This window comes from Poecilia latipinna, unplaced genomic scaffold (genome assembly GCF_001443285.1).
Source record: "Poecilia latipinna isolate Pla-1442-1.1 unplaced genomic scaffold, P_latipinna-1.0 Scaffold183, whole genome shotgun sequence".
NCBI lineage: Eukaryota > Metazoa > Chordata > Actinopteri > Cyprinodontiformes > Poeciliidae > Poecilia > Poecilia latipinna.
In genome coordinates, this window is record NW_015112799.1 from 471181 (window position 1) to 482946 (window position 11766).

The 11766-nt window shown below is 37.8% G+C and overlaps 1 protein-coding gene across 1 annotated transcript; it reads right to left on the minus strand.

Moving 5' to 3' along the window:
* Positions 1-1045: 1045 nt before the first annotated feature.
* Positions 1046-10536, minus strand: htr3b (5-hydroxytryptamine (serotonin) receptor 3B). Its single transcript, XM_015030444.1, has 9 exons — positions 10503-10536; positions 9804-9967; positions 9048-9092; positions 8843-8952; positions 7652-7821; positions 6616-6773; positions 4930-5140; positions 2459-2668; positions 1046-2084 (listed from the first exon to the last, which is right to left on the minus strand). Exons 1-9 carry the CDS (start codon positions 10534-10536, stop codon positions 1819-1821), a joined length of 1368 nt encoding a protein of 455 aa, XP_014885930.1. The 3' UTR covers positions 1046-1818.
* Positions 10537-11766: the final 1230 nt, after the last annotated feature.

Below are 11766 nucleotides of genomic sequence, written 5' to 3' on the forward strand. Positions count from 1 at the left end.
AAAATGATATGGTAACAGCACACGGACGGTGAGGGATTCTCTCCAGAGAGATTCAGTGTCGGACCGTATCTCTGAGTGAATCACTGCTGTCCGGAAACATAATGACAGACCAGGAAGAATAACAGAATGAGCAGGGGAGAGTTTAATGTGACTCATTTTTTTAAAGAACTCATTTGATTTAAACAAAAGTGACCCTTGAAGACACAAGGAACAAATATGTCAGATTAATATAAAAAGAATAACATAAAGTTTGTTCTAGGCGACATAATGCTGAAAGAACCCTAAAAAGCGTTCATCACACCCTATTTACAAAAATCTGGATTTTAAGTTGATTAAAAAAAACTAAGACAACCTTTTTAAAAACCTTTTTTTTCCATTTTTATTCTGAAATGTTTCCTGTTCACTTCAACTGTGAAACAAATAAATCTGTTTGGAGGAAAATTGCAAGAAACAAACAAAGTTGCAAGAATGTTTTTTGAGCACAAACTTAAACTAAAACTTGAATTGAATTTCAGTTTTCTGTCTTTGCTGTCACATCATTAACGTGACCATTTTCTGCATCCATCTATAGACTGAAAAACTAAATCCTTGTTCAATTTTCTGCTTTCCAGGATTTCTAACTATTCACATTTGCATCTGTGATGACAAAAAATAACTCAAAATCCACCTGAGAGAAGGTAACCCCATATTATGATGCTGCCACCATGTTCTGCTGTGATTACGATGACTCTCTGTGATGTTTTTGTTTCATAATTTTTGAAATTGAGGCCCAGACGTTCATGTTTGGTGTCATGAGAGCATAACTCATCCTCCCACATGGAGGAAACTTTATTGATGTTTTTTTTTTTTAGATAAAAAAATCTTTAGTGCCGACCAAATAAGAGCCTCTGTTTTGTTTTTGTTGACCTCTAACAACCAGGATGTTATGGCCTTATGAAAAGCTTTAGAGTTCTCTAGGGTTTAAAATGTACAGTAGTAACAAAGCTGAATGTCATCAGCGTACCAGTGACTGGAGATGTCTCAGATAGTAATAACACGCTGCCTTTATTAATGAAGCACTTCAAAGTGGTTCACAAATTTCTATGCAAATGACACAAAAATACACAAAAAATAAATATATTGGAGTCAAACTATTAAATAGTGCCAAATGCTAATGCAAAAAATACATATAATAGCATTTTTCGTCACCTGCAGATGCCTGATGGATGCTTGACTCACCACAAAAAAAGCTTCTGACATTACCTGGTGATGATCATATAAAATAAGACAAGGGAAACAAATAAGACACAAACTAAACAGGATCAAGAACAGAACCCTTTGGAATGCCATGCATTAAAATAACCAATGAGAAGTTAAAGTTTAATTTTGCCAATTAAATATTTCTACATCAAAAATATACATCCCTAGCTTCTTAGTGTCAAAGTCTGAACTTGAATCCGGGGCTACTAAGACTGCAGATTGTTCTGCAGGTCATACAAAAGAAGCCAACTGAAACTTGATAAAACAAAAAATATTATTTAGTAGACGCAACAAAACAAAAACAATACAGACTGAAATTTGTAGGAGTAAATGAGAGCATCTAAAAGCTCTTGTTCAATCACTTTTTGCAATAAAAGGGAGTTCAGAGCCTCCAAAGCATGGTCATTTTTTTAGAAAAGCAAAGAAATGTAAAACTTTTAGATAACTGTTTACAAAATCTATGACTTAGTAATACCATTTACAATGAGTTTGTCCAAATCAGATGACTTCTCTTCTGAACGAGTTTCCCAATCAGTGTTGTTGAACCGAACCACCAAGTGATCGTATTTGTGCTGTAGCTCAAGTGAAGCTCCATCTGGCCCACAGCAGCAGCAGCGTACCGGTGTACACGGCTAAAACCAGCAGGTAAAAGCGAAACAGCAAGCGGTCGAGCCGCAGGCAGAGCGACAGCCATTCGGCCTGAGCTGAAGACTCGCTGTCCTCCTGGGAAAAAGCCATCCGAAGGGAAACCAGTTCCTGGAGCAGCCACTCCAGTCCAGACGGAGGATCTGGGACGTCATTCAGGGACAGGAGATCTTCCTCCAGGGAGCTTTCAAGCTCATAATCTGTGAAAATGTAAGAATAAGGTTTAACTAGCAGATTCATTGGAAGAAGATCGGGGTCATTAGAAAAAAAAAAGATTAATTTTAATCTCATATGATAAAAGTCAGAATTTTGAGATTATAGTAAGATTTCTCAGTTTACAGTTTGTATACTCAGAAAAAGCTCAGCATTTTTACACGTTTTATCCTCTTCCCTGTTATTTAATCCAAACACATGCAGGGAAGCAAAACGGCCGTTGAAAATGGCAGAAGTGTCGTGCTAGGCTGAACTTCCCCACAGAAAGTCTTTATTGTTATTTGTAGAGTGAAGACAGAAAGGTGTCAGATATCTCTGCTGTCCCGCTGATAGATGATCGGTCTTAAAGCTTATTGCGTACCTCCAGGCGCGTAGATGTTGTCGAGGGTTTTGATGGAGGTCAAAGCGCTCTCGCTGAGGCTGTGGCCGGCTGAGCCGTACCGGTCCAGCAGGCAGGCAGACAGTGACATTTGCTTGACCTCTTTCTCGCTGTGATGGAGCAGCTTCACCACCAATATGGACTTGATGAGACTGAGCATCAGCATGGCCATGCACACCACGAAGAACACACCTGAAAGGAGATCAGATCCGATCAGCTTCCTGTTATTTCACTCAGCGGATCAATTATCCCAAAGAGGCAGAGAAAAGTGTTTTCTGGTTTGCCAGGACAATTCCAGCAATTTCTCCTTTTCAACCATACAGTGACTTTACCTGCTGCTTTTGCTGTTCTGATATTAGGACAAGGTCATTTTCTCGAAACAAAAGTTTCTTAGTTTTAAACACATAATTTTGCTTAAATTTTCCGTTTAACTTCTTACAGCAATGGTTCTTTCATGCATAATAATGGACCTTACCACAGGGTCCGAGTTTCATTGGCTAATGCCCATTTGACGTCACTGCGCAGCTACTACGTGCTTGACCGTCTCACAAACAAAAGCTAAAGTAGTATACACATGCTAATGTAGATTGTGGACTAGCAGACCACAATCTACACAATCAAAGTTTTTGCGACAGAACTCAAATAAGAATGGTTCTCCACTGTCAGTGGGGAATCTGTACAGGTGATGTCAGGTATCCTGATCGTATTTGTGGAAATAAAATTCACAGATTTCCCAAATATGATATGGAATACCTAGCTTGGATCAAAGCTTGTGCACGACCGCATTTGCAGCTCAACCGTCGGATCAATAAGAACAAAGGAGTGTGTGCTGGTGTAAGTATTATTACTTTGCTTTATTTATGTTTAGTGAATGGGGATATTTTGAGTGGCCTGCGACAGACTGGCGACCTGTCCAGGGTCCCCCCGCCTCTTGCCCGGAACGTTAGCTAGAGATAGGCACCAGCACCTCCCGATACCTTTGGGATTTTGAAGCTTGAAATATTGTAAGGTCTTAAGGAGGCCTATAATGTGTGAACAATGGCTGAAAAAAAGTCAATAATAAACACATCCATTATGAAAACCTTTTAGCTAAGTACAGCATAATGGCAGTACCGATACAACTTCTACACCTTGAAGCCTGTCTGTTATATGGTCTTACGTTAGCTGAACAGATCAATATGCAATGTGTACCGTATCTGACACACATTAATGATTTTATTTTACTTGAAAAGGCTTTTTACTAAACTGTAATCGTGATAGCCACGCTAGCACCTAGTACTGTGTATCAGGCCTAGGTACACTCAAACATGTGCCAACAACAGAAATCACTGATTTCAAAAGTAACCCTCAAAACCATGAATGCCCGACTTACCCAGCCTTGCAAGAACAATAGGCATCACCGATCTTGTCCACAGCTATATTTATGCTGAGGGTGTGAGGATCTGCTGTTTTCCTCATCGACTGGTAGCATTTCGCTGTGACGCGCACAATGTTGGAGGCATCCCGTGGCTTCAGTATTGATGTCCATAAAAGATGACATGAACTTGTTGGTTCCCCTGTCCATTGTCGTGGCTGATATTTTTTGAAAATCTGGCATAAATGCTACACTAATCGACTCAGAAATACTCTGCAGAGAGTCGGTCGAAATGAAAGACGCCATGTTTACACATAGAAACTAAGCTCCGCGAGGCTTTGTTTGTGAGACGTGCAGCCACGTGGGACTGTCGAGGGGCGTTTCTGGGCGGGGCTTGGTAAGGTCCATAGAGTGTCATTTGCAAAGTCAGTCAAAAATTAACAGCAATAATTTGGGTTATGTAGCCCGTCTTAAGAGGAAAAAGTTGTTTTCTCCATGTTTGTCCGTCAGTAATAAACATCAGTTCCACACTAAATATTTAATCAGAAAGAAAGCAGTTAGCATTTAGCTAGCAAGCTCAGGGCTAAATATTTAGCAAATTAACTAAACGTTAGTTCTATATCACGAGACAGAGCTTTTATTTTGGTAGTCCACTTCTGGTTATCGGCAAGTGAATATTAGCTAAAATATTTAGCTCAGAGCTAGTTTGTAAGGAAAATATTTACTTTGATGCTAAATATTTAGCTTGATAGAATATTTAGCTTTAACTCAGAGATTTACCAAGCTATTTACATTTTAGCTAAATATTTAGTTTAAAAACTATATTAATTGCTAATAAAATATTTAGTTTAAAACTGTGACATTTCTAATTTAATGAATAACGTGATAAAAATTTGACTTTGAAAAATGATCCCCCATTTTTCCTTCTTAAGATATGCTAAGTAATCCAAATTATCCTGCATCAGTTTGTGGATTTAAACTGTGTTAGGATTACAAGATTCCTATTTGTTTTTATGATTTAAAAAACAGATTTAAACTTTGTTTAAATCTATTGATGTGGAAAACAAAATGTTTTTCTTAACATGAGGAGACGTCGTACCGATGAGAGGAGTCCTGAGAGCGGTGGCAGGCAGTTCGTCTGTCAGGTTGACCCTGAAGACGGTGTAGCCCAGCAGAATGCTGATCTTAAAGGCAATTCTCGTTCCGCTGTTCAGAGGCAGGTAGAAACTCACCACATCCACCAGCATGAGGAAGATGCTGGGAATGAGGAGGCCGACCACGTACAGCAGGGGGCGCCGGCGGATCAGCAGCTGCAGAAAAACGTAAGTGCACAGGGTGAGGAGCTGGTGAGACAAGAAAGCGTTGTTCATACTGGATGTGTTCCTCAACTCCTCCATTGCCACATGTGTCACTTTCAGTAATAGAGAAACACACAATTTCCTAGTGATTTCCCAAGACAAACTGTAACATCAAAGCACACCTCTGGCTTAAAGTCCAAAGAGAGCAACAGGTTTAAATTAAAATTGCACATATGAAGGTTGGTTGCCTCCTGCAAACCAGTCAGAAATTAAGTAAGCCAAAGTAAAAGTAAGTTTCTGCTTGCAAGAAAATAAAAAAATCACACTGCACAAAGAAAATTTGGCATTTTAGGGACAATGTGTGTCAAAGTTTTATAGTTGTAATGATCAGATTTTGAATTGTAATCTCCTCTGATGTTTTATGTTTTGAGGTTAGAGAGGTGAGCATGTACATGAGCATGATTGATAGCAGTAAGACCCTCCTCCTGGCTCTGATTGGTTGTTTTTGAGTGGGAGGAGATTGATCTTTTCACAGAGATCTTTTCTCTCATATTGCACTGTCACAACATGGTGACAGTTTTAACAAACATATAAAAATCATATATATTTTTAAAGATATGTACTGCAGCTTTAAGCTCTGCCTCACTTGCTTTTCTTAGCAGGACTATGATCCAAAATAATTAAGAAGACCTTTGAGTCTGAAAAAAATGTTGAGTTGCTGAATCAAAGACCAGATCTAAATTTGATTGAAATGTTGCAGCACGAAGTTCCTGAGTTCAAATATTTCTAAACAAACAAAAAAAAAACAATGATTTTGACCCTATATTTAAGAAAGGGCCAACCTAAAGCTTTGAGCATATGATCTAAAACTGTGTCAAAAAAAGAAAAACAGACTAAATTTGTAAGAAGGCCCATTTCTTCCCAGCACTGTATCTTTCATGTGGCACAGGGACCAAGCTGCCACCAGCCGTACAATAACACAGTGAGCCATGAAATGCTCCATTACTGAGAAGCCTTCGTTCTTTGAGCTGAATAAACAGCCGCCCTCCCTGCTCTCCACCTGCATTGGGCTATGGAGCCATTTTGCTCTCGACTAACAAGAGGTCCATTGATCAGGCAGCCACTGAGACAGTCTCATTATGGTTGCTCACCCTGCCCTGTCTATCAGCTCCTCTCTCCATCCGTCTCTTTGCTCGCCAGAAGCCGCTGCCGCTGTTTCATCGTTTGGAATTAACTCCGCGGCTCAATCCGTGAAGGTCGCAGCCAATTGCTTCACGCTTTTACACTTTGCTACACGGTTTTAAAGGGCCGCGGTTTACGACGAGCCATCAGTCCTCACACCGCATTTACTCCGTCCATATGCAATAACCATTAACTTAAGATTAAATAAGATTTATTTTTTTATGTGAACCATTTTATTGTCCTCCTTTATAATTACTTTCATAAAAATGGTTTTCTCAGGGTGAAAATGTGTGTGTTCAACATACGTTGAACTGGATCTGAGCATAGTCGGCGTCGTCTTGGCGGATCTGCCAGTACTGCGATGGAACGGACAGCAGTTCCCACTCGCCATCATTCATGAACTCCCTCTTATCGCCTGCAATGGCCTCTGCGCTCCTCCACAGAGCCAGGTCGATTTCTTTCACTGCCGAGAGAGATAAAACAGGAAGGAGAATAAAACCAGAGGCGGCAAGATGGGAACCCAACAACAGGACGCAGGGAAAATTTATTTTCTCTACTGTGTCCTTTGTTTTGTTGCAGACTGCACCAACGAGCTTGTGGAAGTAGGCAAAACGATTTAATTGAGTTGGAATATGTGAGACGTGTTATTGTGCTGTAACATGTGAAAGTTATATCATATAATAACATATAACACCTGTTTTTAACTCCATAGAAATATTTAAAAAAATGGAAATACTCGAATGTCTCGTTGTACATTGTACCTTCACATGTGTTTTTACATCACTTTAACATGTGAAACCGCTTGCAAAAGCACATGGCACACATTTGATGTTTTACATGTGATGTCAATGTACCACATGGGTAAGCATCACATGTTTTTCTTTTTTTTTTTTTCCCCAAGGGTCTTCCTGTCTGTTGGGTTCCTTTGTCTCTGTTCTTCTCTAACAAACATCTGAGGGTAAAAACAAGTGCATGCCACACTTTTCAGATATGTAGAAAATTCTAGAAACCATGAATACGTTTCCTTTTTGCTAATTTATGTTGTCATATAAAAACCCTAAAAACATGCTGAAGGCCATAGTTGTGATCTTTGAAATGTTCTGGATCTAATTTAACCTTTTCAAGGTACTGATGATTGAATAAATATTTAAAATAAAAAATAAAAAACGGAAAGCCTTTTGACTCGCCTCGCTGTGTTGCACCTTGGATTTGTACCTAAAACTTTGGCATCTGTGTTCTTTACAGTCGTGTTGTTTGACTGTTAATATGGTTGATGTATCTTTCATCTTCCAGACATCGTGTCCCATCTATTAGCTACAGAAGCAGAAGCTGGAGGCCAACCTGAGTGAAGCCAGCTGCGAAAGGTGAGGCTGCAGTTCTGCTTGTCAAAAGGAAAGGCGTACATCTCCAAGCTGCATGCCAGCACCGCCTGGATCGGCCGGTAGTTCCTCACAGAACCAGACGAGTTGACGTAGACGTAGGGGATGGGAGGAGACTTTCCCTCTTCCACACTAAAAAAGACACATGAAACAGAGGAATTGTGCTGATTAATTATCCACATCACATTTAGTTTTAGTTTAAGGTTTAGGCTGGGTCTCTGATTCTAATGTCCAGGGCCTGCTCCAGCTGATTTACCCTCAGAGTTTCCTGCAAACTGCCACCAGACAGTAGAAAGACAATTTGCTCTTCTATTTCATTTCTGAAAGTAAAAACATCACTGCTGAGTAACTTAGATCAAATCTAAATATTTCTTTTAAATGTTTAGTAATTTGAATACAAATATAATAACAGGATTTAAGAAATAAAACGATGCCTTAAATGTGTTGACATTTTTACTAAACTCACAATATCAAAAATTTTGATCAAAATTTGATGTCTTAAAATTTTCAATAAAAATAAACTACACAATTGGAATATTGCATAAAACTAACTTTAATAACAATCGATTTTATATTAGTATGTAACATTTAGGTTTGAATGAAATAAATTATACGAACATTAAAATTTTGTTATTGTACAAATGTATTTGTAGTTTTATTCAAATCACTATGTAGTCTTTGTAAATGTTTGTTAATTTAATGAGACCATGAAATGTGCCACTTCTGGAGGAGCTATTTTATATTTCTTGTATCTTGTATTTAAATTTAATCAAAGTGCTTAAGATTGTTGACAATATCTCTGCATCTTCTCAAAATGTCCACAAACACATTAATCTTTTATTTTTGCTCTGTTTACTAAAAAAAAAAAAACTCCAAATAAGTTTTAGATTTTCCACAGAAAGTCTCTCCTAATTTGCACTATTGCTGGAGCTTCTTTTATGTCACTAAGCAATGTTTAAGCCTTTTTCACATACATTTTGCATTTCAAATGAACATCGCTTCAGTTCTGGACATTAGAATCAAGTCACATTTCATTGAGGCAAACAGATATCTTCTTAAGATATTCTAAAAATTGAACTATGTAAGAAAAATATAAATATAGTTACTTATAATGACGAGGAGCAGAGATGCACAACAAGAATATTCCTCTTACAATTCAGTGACGATGATGTCAGGCACCCAGATGGCGTCAGAAGAGAGAGAGAGCTCAGTGATGCCATCAAAGTCCTCCGGGTCCCAAACGAGGAACTCATCCCTCCAGATCTGACAACAGCCAATTTATGTTAAAGCCTGGCAAAATATTTACTTTTCTAAACCTAACAATGAGAAACAAATTAAACAGTTAAGAGAACATCTACCTGTCTGTACCAAATGCTTGTAGTAATGCTCTGGGTCTTTCCATCCTGGAAAACAAACAAACAAAACCGCTCAGTGGTTGTCGTTATAGATTATAAATTAAGTTAGAGGTTGACGTGATTTAAAAAAAAATTATTAACAACTGAAGCATTATGACGGTTGATTAGATTTAAACATTCCATGTCACTTTTACTGAAGTTGTGAAATTGAGTCCAAGAGTTGCTTTCTAAAAAAAAGAAAAAGTTCTATAACTTGGGGTTGTGATTTCTGAGCTACAAGGTTACTGCAGCAAAACATTACTACTACTGTTAGAGAATCAACAGACTGCTTTGTGAAACTTACATGAAGATTTAGAGCAGTCTATTGTGTTATGAAATTTACAGGCTATTTTCTGTAATTTATAGGTATACCTTTTCAGGCATTTTGGTGATTTTGGTTCCTCCAGTTAGCAGGTTAACCATAGGTTTAACAGAATATCCACACTAGTGTAACAGAAATCTACAGATTAGTTTCTGAACCTTAATGGTTACCTGCTGCTTACTCAAAAGATTACTTTTGAATAATCCGAAGTTACTTTTGGTTTCTAGTAAAATCAGTCTATTAGAAAGTAAAGTTAATGGCTACTTGCTGGTTACTCAAAAGGTTACCATCACTGACCTTAGAGGTCACTTTGCAGTACACAAAGGATTTTTGTCAAAAACCTGCAGGCCACAATAATTGAGAGAGCAACATAAGCTAAACCTGTTGAAGTGACATACCACATCGAGGACAGACTGTAGTATGAGGTCTATGTAGACTGTAGTAGAACTGGTCCAGTTGTGGACGGGTCGAACTCCACAGTCATATTTCCTCAGCAGGGTTCTGGTCAGCTGGTTCAGAGTGGATCTCTTTGGCTTCTCTGGCACACATTCAGTCAGATTAACTATAAAACAAAAATATATACTGATAGCTATAATAAATTTGCATCTGTTATAATGGTACATGTGGTTAGTTACTTTGAATGGTCCCAATTTGAAAAAGCCTTCATAGGAGAAAGATGTCTTGGCCATTACTCATGTTCAGAACTACAACTGAGATATTGTTGTAAACTTTATTCATGCTAAAAAACCCTCCACTCTACAATAGATTGCTAAAATTTAACTGCACTAGAAGGTAAAACGTCTTGCTTCTGTAGCTTTAGGCAAATTAAAATGAAGTAATATAATAATAATATATTCTTGGTTGTGCTTTCTGCTTATTAAACTGCAATGAAAAAGCACAGCAGCTCAAAAGAAATAATTATATTACTTTAATATTTATATTTATGACTTGAAGCACCATGTAACTGCTTAAAGTTACAATATGAAGAAAATGTTCTTTAACTTACATTTCTGTGTGGAAACTAAGCATCTAAAATCTAACCGATAAGTACTAATTTCTACAGCCTCAGACCTACAAATTGTAAAATACAGTCTTACCTGATAAAAACAATACGATCCAAACCAGAATCATCGTGCCAGAACCAGCCGTCCAAAAGCCGTCCAAATATCCACAAAAACGTTCAGCTGTATCTGAACTGAGTGGCGTTCAGGAACAATATGCGGTGTTATGCAGACATCTTGGTTTGGTATTGATTTCCCACAGCGCTGGTAAGATGATATGAATGATAGTAGAGCGTGCAGAAGAGGAAAAAAAATAACAGGTTCTGCTGGTTCAGTACCATAGAAACTAGTAGGGTCATTTAGGAAGGTGCTTGTGCAGATGTTCTTTTTAACAATAACAAATTAGGAGTTGAACAGTAGTGCTAGGAAATACTGTTATTCAGATATCTTCACACAGAACAGACTAAGTCAATCTGTTCTGTGTGAACAGAACAGATTGTTCTGTTCAGATTGTTCTGTTCACAGAACAGAACAGATTGTTCTGTTCTGTGTGAAGAACAGAACAGAACAGGGAACCCTGGTTCCTTTGGGAACCCTGCACCCAAAGGTGCAGGGTTCTTTGGACCTTCCACAATGGTTCCTAATAATTTGGTTAAAAAATAAAAAGGAACCAGCTAAATAAATATAGATATAATAACAAATTCAGGTTTGACCTTTTTTTTCCCTGCAATGCTTGCATTGAAATTCCATAAAGAATGACACTGTGAGTACCACTAATATGCTTTTATATCTATTTTTCCTCGTTATTAGGTTGGAATCTATGTGCTTTTTTGGTTTTTCACATTACTCTGTTGTTTATCTTTATTTTAAAACCTAAACACAGAGATAGAGTGGAGGTTCTTTAAAATTACAACAAATTTCCTAAAGTAGATATTTATCTAATATGTATTTTTCCAAAAAGTTATATGACATTATTTTTTTTTTTATGTTTGACCTGAGATCAAAATGGCTCTTCGGGTTATAATGGCGAATGTTACTGGACGATTTTAATTGAATTTCAAGATTTTGTTTTTTTGGTTTTTGTTTTTTTTCTCCCATTTTGATCTAAGAACATTTATATTGCATTATTTTCTGTGTCTATATCGGCCGATTTTTTCCCCTCTTTTACTCTTTAAACTTGTCTGATAGAGGATTCAACATCTTTATGTGTAACAACGAAGCAGGAACAGAAAAACATCCTTTCATATTAAGAGAACCCGGTATGTTAGCGGGCCGCGCTGCCTCTCTATGGCCTCCAGAACCTAAGTAAGCTGCTTCTTATAGGGTTACTGGGTTGTCAGTGCGCGTGTCCTTCCTCGCG

What these genes read in the sequence shown, in the direction of transcription:
- htr3b (XM_015030444.1), bottom strand. Translation starts at nt 10,536, where the DNA reads ATGATTCTGGTTTGGATCGTATTGTTTTTATCAG. An exon ending in TACAGTCTGTCCTCGATGTG is followed by an intron (nt 9,093 to 9,803) that starts GTATGTCACTTC and finishes TTTGTTTTCCAG; the next exon opens with GATGGAAAGACCCAGAGCAT. An exon ending in TCGCAGCTGGCTTCACTCAG is followed by an intron (nt 6,774 to 7,651) that starts GTTGGCCTCCAG and finishes CTCTCTCGGCAG; the next exon opens with TGAAAGAAATCGACCTGGCT.